The 14953-nt window shown below is 42.0% G+C and overlaps 1 protein-coding gene across 4 annotated transcripts in view; it reads right to left on the bottom strand.

Moving 5' to 3' along the window:
- Nucleotides 1-1296: 1296 nt before the first annotated feature.
- LDLRAD4 (low density lipoprotein receptor class A domain containing 4) overlaps nt 1297-14953 on the bottom strand; it is a 314408-nt gene continuing 300751 nt past the window's right edge. For 3 of the 4 annotated variants that reach the window (XM_078687499.1, XM_078687502.1, XM_078687500.1), the window contains one exon: nt 1297-11156. In XM_078687499.1, coding sequence (XP_078543625.1) covers nt 10608-11156 — 549 coding nt within the window. In that variant the 3' untranslated portion in view covers nt 1297-10607. The remainder of the gene's footprint in view (nt 11157-14953) is intronic. The other variant, XM_078687501.1, reaches the window with a different exon arrangement.

The following is a 14953-nucleotide window of genomic DNA, read 5'->3' as shown; positions in this document are numbered from 1 at the left end:
CTGGGCATGCAACTCAATCCAAGCCCACTGGGCCGTGGCGCCTGAATCATTAGTGAGCGGCAGTATTTGTCTTCATGCAGTAACACCTGCCGTGCTGTAATTTCGTTGTCGTAAAGTTTGCCTGGCAATTTGGCGGTGGTAGAAAGCAAGAGCCACAGGGGGTGATTGTGCCGTTCGCCCGGCCCTTCCTCTGCAGCATCCCCTCTGTGCTGCTGTTCCCTGGCCTTCTCCTTTCTCGTGATCACGCCCTGCTCTTCAGATGGAGTTGCTTGAAAAGAAAGTTACCTGGAGCTAGGACCCGTTTTTGACTGCTGGTAGGTGCTGGGTGCGTGGGCAGAGAGGGCCGTGAAACTCGTTAATAATGACGGGCGGCCGCACCACAGAACCCAGGGGCAATGCTCAGCTATTGATTAAATCACACTGCTTAATGGTCCTGGTTGGAAAAGTGTGCAGCTACTACAGGGGCTCGAATAAATACTTCCTTTCAGCAGTTTTTGATGTATGAGTGGGAACCGGGTGTCGGCTTTGATAGTGTAACGGAAATCCCCCTGGATTGTCAGTAGCTATAGGCATAAGATAGAACAGCTAAAATATTCCATCTGCTTTAATCCTGAATTCCGAGATATGTATTGTTAATGCGTAGGCAAGGCAGTCATTTCCCAGGTCCAACCTTTCGGACGTGCTACGCTACTGGCTCAACTGAGGGAGGGACTCATATTAGCTTTTGTGTCTGATGCGAAAATATTAATTTTCCAGTCACGCTTGCGACTTCATAATTTTAATTTCAAAGTTGAATTGAAAAGTACAGTTGTTCTTTGCAGCTGGTCACATCCTACAGTCAGTTAAAGGTAAAGGTCGTTGCTTATAACGTTGAGGTCGGAAAAACTTTCCAATACCTTTAAAGTAAACCACAGGCTACGCATGTGTGTGTGGGAGACGCTCGTCATGTCTTATTTCTGATATTTATGTTTCCTTTGTCATCATTGCTTGATTTTGCTTGCGAGAAAGTGTCACTCATAGTTGTTGAAATGTCACTCATAATTACACTGAAATTATGAAATTGTAACACATAGCAACCTGAAACCTTGGCAGCTATGTAGGGTCTTAGGTTCGTATCACTGGGTTAACAGAGTGTGGTATTTCAGAGAGATACCTTAGAGTAAACCAAATATGAAGCTACCAGTAAATGTATCTAAAATATAAAAACAAAAAATATAAACTTTCATTTCGAGGAACATGAACCAAAGGCAAATAGTATGTTCTCAAAAACACATACAATAAAAAGGAGACGAATGCTAGTTTTTAAAGTTTAATAACTTTTTGCTGTGGTTAGATCACAGCATATGAAGAACAAGCATAAAATCTGTTTTAAACTAACGATATCACTTAGAGCAACATTTTTTTCAGAAGTATTGCAAGAACAGACCTTGGGTCCAAAAAGAAACCTATGACATCAATCCTCAGTGAAATGAGCAGACATAACAGTTGGAAACTTCCTTCTGCCAAAGTAACTTGAAAAGTAAATAGAACCCTTGGCTGTGGTAAAGAAAACTGAAGCAAACCAGGCTGTCATGGGTTAACATGAACAAGGATTGAGAAGTTTTAGTACATTTGAAAACTTTTTGTTTGTTTTAAATATAGCTGTTTGAAAACATATGCGTTGACCAGAGAACTACATATTAACAGCAGTGTTGTGCATAATTTTTAATAACAAATATGCATTGGTAGAGTGGATGCACATAAAAAATGTGGTCCAGAAAGTCACAGACATGAAGGGAGGAAGCAAAGCCGTATTTCAAAAACAGGTTTTTAAAGCTATAACAAAACACTGAAATAAAAGAACAGATAGTAAAAAGAAAGCCATCAATGAAAACATGTCCTGGCTTCATATTATTATTCTAATGTTAGACGTGCCCTGTTACAATATTCTATGAAATGCTTCAAGTACAAAAGTCCTGTAAGAAAGACTTAGGCTATTTAAAATCCTTTATCAGTGTTCCAATAATTGAACTGTCGGTGCACACCTACAAGAAACGCTCTCGTGTTAAAATACAACATGGAATATGTGTTACAGTGCTTGCTGCCAGCAGTAAGCTGCCTTGAGCTCTCCTTATGGGGTGGCTTGTCTTTATGCTAGATACCTGCTGTGCTTGGAAGGTGCTGAGTGGTTACATTGCTTATTTTACTACAAAGTAGATCAGAGGCTAAAAAGAGACATCTTGTTTGGTCCAGTCAATATAATGATCATACAGTATGCTACTTTTATACAAGTTTGGTTTGTCTAATTGTACATTTTGTGGATGTTTGATTTCATGTTTAGTAGTTGCTTGACAAGAACAGTAACTTAAGGGAATGGCATAGTCCACACGAGTAAAAAAAATCTTTCACTATTGAAGAAAAACACAAAATCAGAATTGAAAAAAATCTATATCCTAAATGTAGGGTTATGATAACGCTATCTCAGTCAGGGTTCTGTGAAATGTACAAATAATTCATCCTGCCTCTGGTAAATCACGCCACCCGAACAAATCCTTTGTTGCCGGTACAGAACAATATGTAGTTTCTAGTTGTTTATGAGCTTTAAATTATACAATTGTTTCCTTCAATTTCATGTTTAAAATATAGTAAATGGCAGGTCTGAGGCCATTCGCATGAATTACTGCCTCTTAATGCAGTACTAGAAGAGTGAAAGGAATAAAACCATAATTTATCAAGTAGTAGAAAGTATATCAAGCAACCATGTTCATAGTCTTCGGGTTCTGCTGGCTGTCACAAACCACTCAACCATACATCTTGTGATGTATCTGATCACAAGACACCCTTGGTGCCATTACTGGATTATAATACCAGTTAAGAATTTTAATTCATATAATAAATAGAATCAATAGGTTTTTTGTGAACTAGAGGAGTCCAAAATATCTTGGCTCAATTAAGGAACTGAGTTTTGGGGGGGTGCCTTTATACTTTGTAGAGAATATATGGCTTCTTTTTTTTACATAAAAAACAGGCCTTGTTAAATTGTGATCGCAGCTATATAGTCTATAGTCTCCAGCATTTGGTTTAGGAGTAGAGTATAAAACTGCATACTATTGGAAGAAACAAATGGAAAAGGCCCAGTGCATGCAGTATTGCTAGCATGTCTGACGTTGCACCCCTAAAAGTATTTAAAATAAAAATTAACACACGGATAATATGAAAAGTTAGTTCTATATATCCATTCATTATATAAGTACTATTTTATACGGCTATTTTTTTGTTAAAGGTCTATCTTTAGAAATATGTAAAATAAAACATAATTTATAAAAAACTAGTTACCTATGTGCACTTCGGCAAAATACAACTTGTTTCCTGAGGTATTCAGTTCCCCTACTTACAGCACAGTGGCCGGCAGGCATGTTACAGCTGGGTCAACGAAAATAGTCAGCTGGATGTTTTAGCGCAACCTGTAGGCTGTGCCATTCCTTGTCGGGACAGATTTGCTAACTGCTAGACAGATTTTCTTCAATATATGTGTCCAATTGATTAGTGGTGGCTCTTGTCTTGAGCTTTCAGCTATATACCTCATTGAGCAAACGACATGGTCACTTTCCTTCCTGATCAACTTTCCTACAGGGATCCGGTTTTTAAAGGAGAACTCTTGGATCTTTACAGAAAATGTTGCATCTTCTACCCACTTGTGGCAATGCTGCTATCTGTTCTTGTTAAATCTAATGACAGTATCCCCCAACCACCCCACCGAAACTGAAGTCCAAAAAACAGAATACAGCGATAAAGTTGTTAAGATATGATGGAGGTATACTAGATCCTTCAGAGCGAGGCTGCATTTGAAAAGATATTCTTTAGTGAAATTCAGGAAAGCCCAAATCATCTCAGCGATGACAGTTCAAACTGTGTTTGATCAAGTGACTACTGGAAGTGTACTCTTTTGTCCTTGACATCTACACTTGCCTTTACAAGTAAAATGTTTAACAATATGGCCAAAGAAACATGGCCTAGTCCTGAAATCTTAGGGGCATCCTTTCACCTGCTCCACAGAAAATCCTGCTAAATGTGTCCCATGCACTCATTGCAGAATACTCCACGTTTGCTTTTGAAGCAATGTAACAAAAACAGAAAAGCAACACACCTTGCTGTTTGAGGTGGTGGAGAGAGTGTGTGTCGGTACATCCTCCAATGTTATTTTTGTTATTTTAAAAAACATACGTTTCTTTGACCTTAATCAGAAAAACAAGTTGACGTTTATTTTACCAAAAAAGCAGCAAGAGCCCAACTTTAAGAAGCACTGTAGGAAAGGAGGGCTGTTTGACAAATTCCTCTGAAACAAAATGTATTTTAAAAATAATACTGGTCCAACTTAGTAGGAGCAAGAAGAGATAACGTGACAAGCATCTAAGTGCAATGTTTAAAGCAGTCTTTTTTATGTTTTTAAAGGAGAAGGGTGATTTTCACAGCAAAGATGCTAAGCACAGGCTGGTCAAAAACTAATTTGTTCAACCTTTTGTTTCCATCTGATATAATATTGAGATTTAATAGGAAAATAAAATACATAGACATTTGTCATTTGTATGCATTCGTTTTGCAAACTCTTACAAAAAGGACAAAGCACATTAGGCATTCACAAATTCTATGCCATCTTATTAGAACTTGTTACCATCTATACATTATGTTACAATATCAACAACATTGTTTGTTCTACCCACTGGGCAGGATATGTGCATAATAGATTCAAGTTATTTACAGCACCTCACAAAGATAACGTAAGAGGAGACAGACGTGTGGAAAAAGCACCATTTGTAAGTGAGGCACAGCTTAGGCGCGAGGAGCGTAGAGTGCAAGAGAGTTCCTTCTTCTGCTCAGACATGGAGACCAGGCACCGGAAGTTGGGCATGCTGTAGACATAATCAAAACTGCACACTCATGTATCAGAAGAACACCCAACATGAATGCTTAAAAATAAAAAAAAACACAAGTCTGGGGGAAGGAGAGCAGGAGAGGGCATGAAAGTCACCCACAAGCAGATTCTAAAGCATTACACACTGTGTTGGAAAATACAATTAAACCACTGCAAAGGTAGAAATAAAAAGATGAACTAAAATATATAATCCTGGTTGTTAGAAGTTCAACTTTTCTGAGCTACTACAGCACGAAGAACGAATTAAAGGCAGAAACAGAAGGTGGTAATTTCTCATCTTTTGTTGCTTGTTCTATGTAATGATGACCCTTTCATGCCTGAACTCAGAATTGTCTAGTCAACAATTATCATCTGAACGCACTGTTCTGTGTGGATCGCAACTCTAAAAGGATTAGGTTAGTTTCTGTGGCACAAAACTGCACCCTCAATGTTTCTTCAGATTGCTGCATTTGCCTATCACTGATAGATCATACAGACAAAGTTAGACAATCCATGGCTAAATCAGCACAACACAATATGTGATCAAATGGGGCTCATTATATGTGGATGTTATGTGGTTAAGTCCAAAGGCTCCAATTTCTGTTCTGACATGGGAGTGATAAAGGATGGGCCGTCTAGACCCGGGCTCTCAAGGAAAACGAGTAAGTGCCGTCATTTCAAATAGGAAATTTGGGGAGACACCTTAAGGGAATGCATTTTTATCCTTGAAATGAAGGAAGGCTGGCACTCTGCCGGACAGATCTGTTGTACTTTTAGGGCCCACTGCGGGATTTTGAGCAGATTTTTCACCATACTATGCCATTCTATCCATTATACAGCCTACTTTGTTTAAGCACTTCTTTGCTTGCCATTACCACTGTGTACATTAGAAACCTGCATGCATCGTGCGATTCAATTCACCTACAACAACAGCAGCACAGTCAGTTATTTGTCATTTTTCGTTGATTTCTTTCCAAATACAGGTCTCCAACAAACATACACCACAGATTTCACCACTGGCCCAACCAGGAGTTCAATGTCTTGGGAACGGATCTCTTAGTACTAATAAATAAAGTAAAAACCCAATGGTTGTCTTTGACCCAGTCCTTCAATCTCAACACGGAAGAACACAGTTTGGAGGGGTCATTGCATCTCAACAGTGCCGGTCTTTTTGTTCCAGATCAAGGGGAGGTTGGTATGTCACACGTTTGAGGTTAAAGAACCCTATGACTTTAAGGAACATGATGCAACTCCTGTTGCACTGCTATGAACTTTTGTGATCAGACAAATTCCACTGCAGTCACAATGCCATTTTCCCATGCCTGATAACAGTCTACTTGGTGCTGCTCTATGTTTCTTGAAAGAAAGCCTAGGAGAACCAAAAATCATTCTCACCCATCTTTTGACAAACCGAAATAGCACAACTAACTGTATGTAGGTTATATATTAGCATGTTTATCTGATAGAGTGTATTTGGAGTCAATTTGAAATGCAATTACCTCTATGGTGCTTGAAGGTGTCTGCATTGAAGTTCCACGTTAAGACTGTAGAACATTGTTGTACGATGGCTGAAATAAGAGGTGTTCCAACCACAAGGACGTGTATCCCACATTCTGTCTGGAAGCCCTTAGAAATGGAAGATGCAAAGCATCCCGCCTGAAGACAAATATGTATAATATTCACCTTCATTTGTTTAACATTTGAATCATTCAGTTGCTTCTATTTTGGGGGTGTCCCTCAATTTTAGTAAGCTGAAAAACAAAAACATTGTACTGGAGAATGCTAATGAATGCCCAAAATAAAGCTTTGGTGGGGTGGGGGGGAGGGGTCAGGGGGCAGGATTGGGAGATCCCGGTGCCTGTACAAATAACAGACATGGAACCGGATTAGAATAATCTAGATCGCAAGTACCTGGCTTCAGCCACGTGACGGTAATGTAAGAAGCAAAAATTAAACCTTTTACATTTAGCATATTAATGAAGATAGTGAGGTCTGCTTTGCCACTATGTAATATCTATATCCTAAAAAAAGCAAACCCCTCCCTCAAACACACTGAATTGTTAACCTATTGTAGATACCGGGGTGAAAGGGAAATCTGGACTTGGAACGGCCAGATCGTTCTGAGGGAATAACCTGAGAGTGAAAGACTTACGAAGATAACAGAGCTTATAGCAGTTTAAAATCGAAAACAGTTTTTGAATGATCAAAATAATTGAGCTCTGGGGTTCACAATACCAAAGTGCTTTTATTGAGGTTTTTTGTAGATCTAGGTTCGTGAAGGAGTAGTTTATTAACTAGCTGTAGCTTGCTACTTTCCTGAAAGTAGCTTGTAGAAGCCCAGCAGGACACAGAGGGTTTAGCACAATGAAGGAGAACAGACTGCTCAACTTCACACTGCTGGAGTCCGACCTAGCCAAGCTAATGACCGCGCCCATTGCTAACACAAACACACCTAATGCTTGGGGGTGGAGGCCTAGAACATGACCACCCATCTCTGCTCTCGGTCTAGCATAGTTGAAAGCTATAGCTGATCTACTAGTTACACGGTATGAGTGAATGCAGGGCCAGGACAGAAGAATGCCAGTGGGAGCCAGAATTGACTGGTTTCTTGCAGAGGGTGGTCACTGTCAGTAATCCAACATGGGGAGGTCACAACAGTAATCTTATTGGAAGTGGTCACTATTGCTACAGTGATGATATCCATGAGTAGCTCAGGAAGGTTTTCACAGATCAGCAGTAGCTCTCATCATAGAAAAGGTTATAGACCACAGAGGTTGATAAGGCGTCATCAGAAACCGGGTCGACCTTTCCCAACATGTCATTCTTGGGCAAGGTGGACACAGATATGGAACGTTACTGCTTGTGCAGAGCACAGGTCAAAGTCCAAGGTCGGGAGTCGGAATCCTAGCAACATGCTTTGTCAATACATGCTCAATCTCCTGCAGGCTGTTATCGGTGTCAGGACAGGAAAGCAAATCCCTCCCTGGTGGCAAAATAAGAAAAGAAAAAAAACGTGTCAGTAAACAATCACCATTCTGGAGAAGCCGAAATACTTGTATTCGTTGCAGCTCTTTATGTAAAAGCAGAATAGTTGCACTTAAAATATCTTGTTTTAGGTTTTCTGAGGAGTTTCAAAGGTTCCTACTTCAGAAATATAGAGTCAGAATTATCACATCACTGAATACAGTGGTCCCAGGTCATTCAGAACCATGGTCATAGCTACTGGGATTCTGAAGATTACCACTGGCAGTCTAAAAACAAACCGAAGCAAATCTGCATCATTCCCATTTCCTAATGCTGTGGACTGTCATCGGGCATGAAGCATTATGAATCTTTGACACAGTTTCACAACAGTAAACTCCATTGTATAGCCATATTTATAACAAAATTGAAATGCAAGAACAAACAACTACTATTCCCAGAGAATAAAAAAATTCTTGAATGAACCATCAAATTGCGAAGGTCATCTGATTAATTGTAAATATGGGTTATATCAATGACTACTAACATCAAGGTAAAAGCTTGTGTGGTAAATAATCACAGAATCGCCCATATATAGATCCACTAGGATGGCTTGAAAGAGAACCTTTTTAGCTCGAAACCTCCACAGATCTAAGATTCACTGCAGGACGTGGTGGGTCTGCAACACAAGCAGTGCACTTGTAGAGAGTAGGCTGCATGCCTGTAGGCCATGTGGTTCGCACACGGTCACCAGCAGGGACCAGGTATGGTCCACGTCACTAATTGGTGTGGAGACATGAAAATAAATGACCTAGCTAGCGAGAATGACTTATAATGTGCAATCTTACGGGCCTACAAGGTACCCGAGCCACTGCGTAAAGCCACAAAAACATGACAAAATTCCATGTGCGCACACGCTACTCATCAGTTCGAACGCACAGTTGTTATATGCATGCAAAACTTCCACTATTTGTGGCACAGTGAAACATTTTCCCCTGACTGTTGATCGATCACAGCCTCATGTGTTTCTAGGAAAAGGCAAATTGGAATAATTGTGCCATGAGACTCGGGGAGACAGTACATCAAATCTCAGCTTACTGCCCCCTAATTTATTTTTCAATAAATTGTGCTTTTTCTTGTGCTCCTAAAGTACTGCGATCTGTGACTCTCCTGGAAAAACTCCTAGAACAAGCCCTTGTAGCAAATGACTAATGTATTATGACAAAATGCTTCCTGTATGAGCTAGCATGGTCAATGTGGCATCTTTATGGTTAATAATCCACTTTCAATGAATTCGCCTCTGAAATGCCACTGAAGGCAGCTAAGACCACACCCACAGTAGCAAACATTACCCTACCAGGGTCTTCAAGAAGTACTGCAAGAGCCTGTGCCCTGCAGGAACCAGTTACCCTGCTTTCACCGCTAACAGAATACCCCATTACCCATGGTGCATTTGGTCTACAGATGGTGGCAGTTCGAAAATCCTGAGGGAACTTTCAATACTGTATCTTGCCTACTAGCAGTGGCCACAAATGGCATCACAGGTAGAACGGCGGACAGTGATTCCCGGAGTTTTTTTGACCTGCATCTTCACTATACCCAGTTCTGGAATTGATCACGCTGCTTAAGTCTTCCATTTAACTAGCACTGCTCTTTTCTTCTTCGCCTGACTGCAGAAAGCAGGACAGGCTTTAGAGCGTAGGCAGGCATGGAATAGACCCTGAAAAACCATAGCCTTTGAAAGAGAAATCTTTGCAGGTTACTGTTGGGCTTAGGTGGACATACTGTCTGGTTGTGCTACAGATAAATCCTCATGAACCAAATCATGCCAAAGATGCGACACTACAGACAGAAGAAAGTGTCAGTGCTTCTTTATGGGTGCGTGCGTGTATAGAATAAAAAGGGGGTACACATACAATAACGGAAGTGCTGCAAAATGTGCAAGGTACATGCTTCGGCTCTTCCATCAAAAAGCTTCCAAGATGCAAATTATTGCAGAGACATCAATTCGGCATTCCTTGACTTGGCTGGGAGACGACTGGTTACTCTCTGTGGCGGAGTAAAACAGTAACGGGGTAACAGGATCACATCCACATCTTTTGGGCTAGATGATATTCCGCACACTTATAGACGACATACAGCAACTTTGAGAAATAACAGATCCCTCATATATACCTTTAACATTAAGATAGTGCAACTTTTTTAGAAAAACACAACACAAACGAACTCTCTGCATTCATCTTGCTTCTCGGTGTTACACCTTGGCGCGCTCAAAATAAATTTAGGTTCATGTGAAGGTGTTTGTGTCCCGCTACCTCACTCTGACGCTGGAGAAAAAGTTAAACTGGCCAAATCGATCCCTATTTTACCCAGTAAACACACTTTTTCTATCTTGTTGTTCAGAGAATACAAAACAGGCTCTCTGGGTGAGACCTGCGCGATATCCTTCCACAATTAAATAACCAAATCATTCTTTTAAATAAAAAAGCAGAAGCAAACATTTCCCCTCAACGCACTAACTGATGTCATACTAAATGGAAGTTTGCATTGCAGAGATCCACTGTGCATGCATTCTTCTAAAAAGGAATACAAAACCCCCCGAATAAGTTATTTGTGTGTTTGGTTTCACCAAGTTGTACCATGTCAAAACAATGCCATTTTTTTTAGCAGGAGCAAAAGGGGCTAAACATGGACACCACGCTTCTGTTTACTGCTGTTCTTTCTTCTTTGTGGTCCGAGTGCACCTCACAGAGACTCAGACAGGTTTTCCTGGTTGGCCGTCCTTGCCCTTTACAGGGATGATTGTGCTCTCTGAACTGTTCTGCTGTATCTGGAGTCTGTTTCCCCTCTGGGAGGGGGGTGGTGTGCTGCTTTGATGCTGGTGGTAGAAAAAGGAGGAGCCAGGGTAATGGCCCATGACCTCATTGTATGTTGGGGGTGGTCCTTCCATCCGCCCATTGCTGCTGTGGTTGGTTGCACTTATGCCCGAATTACTGCTCGGTGGGCATGGCCCCCCATTGTACATTGAAATGTCGATTAAGTCACTGTCAAAAATGGTCCTATTGGGTGGTGCTCGGACAGACTCGCGGTTTAGTTCCATCTGCTGCTCTGGGTCCCGCAGCTGCAACATGCACGGGCCTTGGTAGGGCGGCGGCTCCTCGCCATCGGACAGGGAGATGGTGGGAGGGAGGTCGATCTCGTGCTGCACATAGGGGTAGGTGGGCTGAAAGCGACTGAAACGATCCCGCTGCATGAATGAAGGAGCAGTAAATCGATCCCGGGACCTTGGAGCATACATGTTCTGCTAAAGGAAAAGAATAAAAAAACCAGTCATCACCTTTTATATTAAACACGTTTATATTTCAATAAAAGAAAACGCAAACTTCGGCCCAAAAAAAAAGTGGATTCGCCGGGGTGGGTGGTTGGATGCGGAAAAATCAGGGGAGGATGGGGGTTTGGGGGGGCACTAAAACAGGTTTCCCCCTAAGGGGCCCGATTCTAATGTCGGACGGACCGGAGCCTGTCCGACATCGGTTTGGAACTGGAACCAAACGACCTTCTGTCTTCAGTTCCAACCCAAGAAGTAGGATGCAACCGAACCCTGTTCAGTCGCATGCCTTTCTTTACGATGGGAGCATGCATTCCGAACGGAATGCATGCTCTCATTGCAAAGAGCAGAGGTGCAGTCAAATCCCTGCCTGCCACCGGGTGCAGGGATCAACAGAGGGGCACCATAGGTGCCCCCCTAGGCCGCCTTTCAGTAGCCTTGCACCCATGGGGGGCCCCAAAGACAGATTCCCAATGCTTTTCTGTGTCTGAAAGGCTGGCACAGAAAGGCAGTGGGAAGCGGCCATCGTAAACCCTCAGCCAGAAAGAGGGATTACTGAGGGCTTTCCGAATGGCAAGCCTATCGGATGCCATTCAGAAAACCGATTGGATTCCCTTCGGCCCGAGCCCATCAGGCCCTTACTTGACACTTAGCAATTGGACTCACTTTGTATGTCAATGTACTGAGAATGGAAAGTACTCATACATGGCCCCTTTGCACTCCAAAACCATTAGAACTTTAAAGGCAGCACCCAGGTGTTCAGTACATTCACTACTCTCCCTAAGTAGAAAATGGACACTGTACATCCAATGCACAGCTTGCACTTTCCTCTATTGTATACAATGACAAAGCTACTGAATCTGAAAGTATACTTTTTCTAACTACAAATATTTGGCACTTCTTAGAACTTTAGAAGCAAACACTTATCGGAAGCAGCTTCCCATTGTTTTTTTCTATTGAGCTGCACCTATATGAGCGAACTTCGAGGCAGTCACCTGTATGCACACGTTATGAGACCTTTGTGGTGATGTGAGGTTCATAACTCGTTCCCCAAGTGCATTGCAAATCCACATTTTGTTGCATGAGTGCCCCTTCCCCAGAAAGAAGGATATATAGAAAAGATGGATGAGACTGCTGCTCAGGACACTGCAGAGCATTGCTGTAGATGCGTGTAATGCCTTGACTAACAAGATATACTAGCAAAGCGTTGATTCCCTCAGCGTCAGGTTTTCACTGTAGTAACTGCTAGGATCCATTCTTGATCCACAGAATGAAGGTAATTAACGCCTTGCAGCAGACTATAAACCAGAGGGGCAGCTTAATTTAGAAGTATATTTATGTACATGTGGTGCAGATGGGAAAGTTACCTGTAATAACGGTTCTGTAGCGAGCATTTCCTCTCCAGGTGTGTAACCTTAGAATCACTCAGAGCCATTACGCTAGAAACTCAGAAACACTCACATTATCAATTAAAAGACCCAACGTTTTAGTAATGAGCGAACACCAGGATAGAGGCCGGTCATGCGGCAACAGATCCAGGTTTGCGGCAACAGATCCAGGTCGATGCAATGTGCCTGCACTGCAACTCCTGTCGAGAAAAGTGACAGGTGGTCACAATGCCACAAAAAGTGAAAAGAGGGAATGAGACTTCAGGGAGTGCGTGCAGCGGGTTCAGTGTCTGCAGTCTACACACACTGAGCATAAGTAGTCACACTGTGGCAGCTTACACTGTGCAAACTGTTACTGCATGGATGGAATGCCCGTTTGTTGCTGCTTCTCCCCAGCCATTTACAACGGTTCACAATGGGTGCATTACAATGGTGCATTACAATTCAGACTATTATGCATGGCCAGTTGCACAGCTGTGCAAACTTAAAGTCTTATGCATGCGGCCGCAGATTTTTAAATGTACCGCCATTTAAACAAGCATTTGCAATGCAATAGGTCTCGCATTTGCAAGAGTTTAAGCTATTGGCATTGTAAATGACAATGCCTTTTATTTATCGGTTTTGCTAATTAGCACATAAAAGGGATTGTCATTTACAATGCCAATAGCTGAACCTCTTGTAAACACGAGACCTATTCAAAGAAGCGGCCGCCATTGTCCTGGCTGCTCGGAAAGGGAAAGCAAGATGAATGTTGCAGGACAGGAGGCCGTGCCTGCAGTAGGAGAAACTCATTAAAGAAAATAGTGCTTACAGACTAAAGACATACCTTGTAACAACCGAAGTAAAAGGGCCAGTCCTCATGGAAGGTTACAAATGAAGACAATGTGGTACTAAGGAGGGACTAACAAGCCTATTAACGAAGCAGAAGCCAGCATTTAATGAAGTACAATGACACAAGCCAATGACAAATATGGGCGGAGAGTGGCTAGGGCTTCTATTCCATACTCCAATACAGCATGCTGCAGAGCAGCGCATGAGTTGCCCTGGCTCGACCTAAAAAATGCATTCTACATTTGAGCACCCGTAGGTGTTCCCGAAAGGATACATTAGTCTGAGATGTCACGCAAAGAAACTTAACCAACATGAAGTCTGGGCTTTTGACTTCATCCTGAGGGGCAGTATTCCCTGACCAGAGTTCAAAGTATGGCTAGCTCATGGGGGGATGCACTCCGTCTAAGATTTATTCGGTTTAATCCAGCAGTCCTTTGCCCACAACGGAAGTTTTAAGAGAACAATCTTCTATGTGTAACCAGCTTAACAGCTGATGAATATTATATTGCACACAGTTCATGCTAAGCATGTGCATCTTCAATCTTTTTCTAAACATTATGATTCTTGCACTTTAACTTAGTAATACATGAGCAGAGTCTTTTTTTAGGTCGAGCCTACAGAGCTTGTGCTGTCAGGCAATCTGTTGTATGTACTTCGTGGGACCGGACCCCTCTACTACTTTGGATTGGAGCATTTCCCACCTTTTTTTCTCAAGTTAACTCCCATGGAGTATTGCCTCGGGAACGAGCAGCAACACATACGCTGCTTGCATGCCTTGTTTTCGAATGCAACTCATTCATCCGACATCGGTCCGGCATCAGCACTGAGGTCAGGAGAGCCAGTGTGATTTTATCCAATGGGACAACAAGGAGAGACTCATGAGTCATATAGAGACACCTACAGGCGGGCCACAGCAGTGATCACGTTTCAAATTGCCCAGCCAGCTCCTGTCGCTGCTCGTATAATGTTTTTTATTATCGTTTATTAGATTCAATAAAGAGTATACAAATATGGAGCAAATGCCAGTGACACTGGATGGTACAGAATACAACTCCATGCATGGTAATCACATGTGTTGTGAAGACATTGTTATAAATATTATGAGCAGTAATGTGTTGACTTAATGTCGTAACAATTATACTGTGTTTTCTTGTCGGACATTTGTAACTCTGCATTTGACAGAACCCATGGAGTCTCCTCCAACCAGAATCAAGCATAATTTGCACTGATTGTAAAGCTGCACTGTACGGTCATAGCAACTGAGGCCCTTTTAATCTCTTCAGCGTAATGACATTGTGCAGTGGAGAATGAAATCATATAGTAACGGCTTTATCAGCCACAGGTGTAAAAATCTGTTCATCGTAGAGTATGTAAAACGGAAGGGCTATGGCCCCCCCAGCCTCCAAGAACTAGAAATCCACCTATCTGTGAACAGGATTTGAAGTGAGGTAGTATCGACTGTTACATCTTGTAATTACAGCTTGTGAGTTTAGGATTCGCTCATTTTCGGTCAAAATGAAATCCCGATATTGCAGTTAAATAAATGTTCAAAGT

Source organism: Lissotriton helveticus, chromosome 4_1 (genome assembly GCF_964261635.1).
Source record: "Lissotriton helveticus chromosome 4_1, aLisHel1.1, whole genome shotgun sequence".
Classification (NCBI taxonomy): domain Eukaryota; kingdom Metazoa; phylum Chordata; class Amphibia; order Caudata; family Salamandridae; genus Lissotriton; species Lissotriton helveticus.
This window is presented reverse-complemented; position numbering and strand designations above follow the sequence as displayed.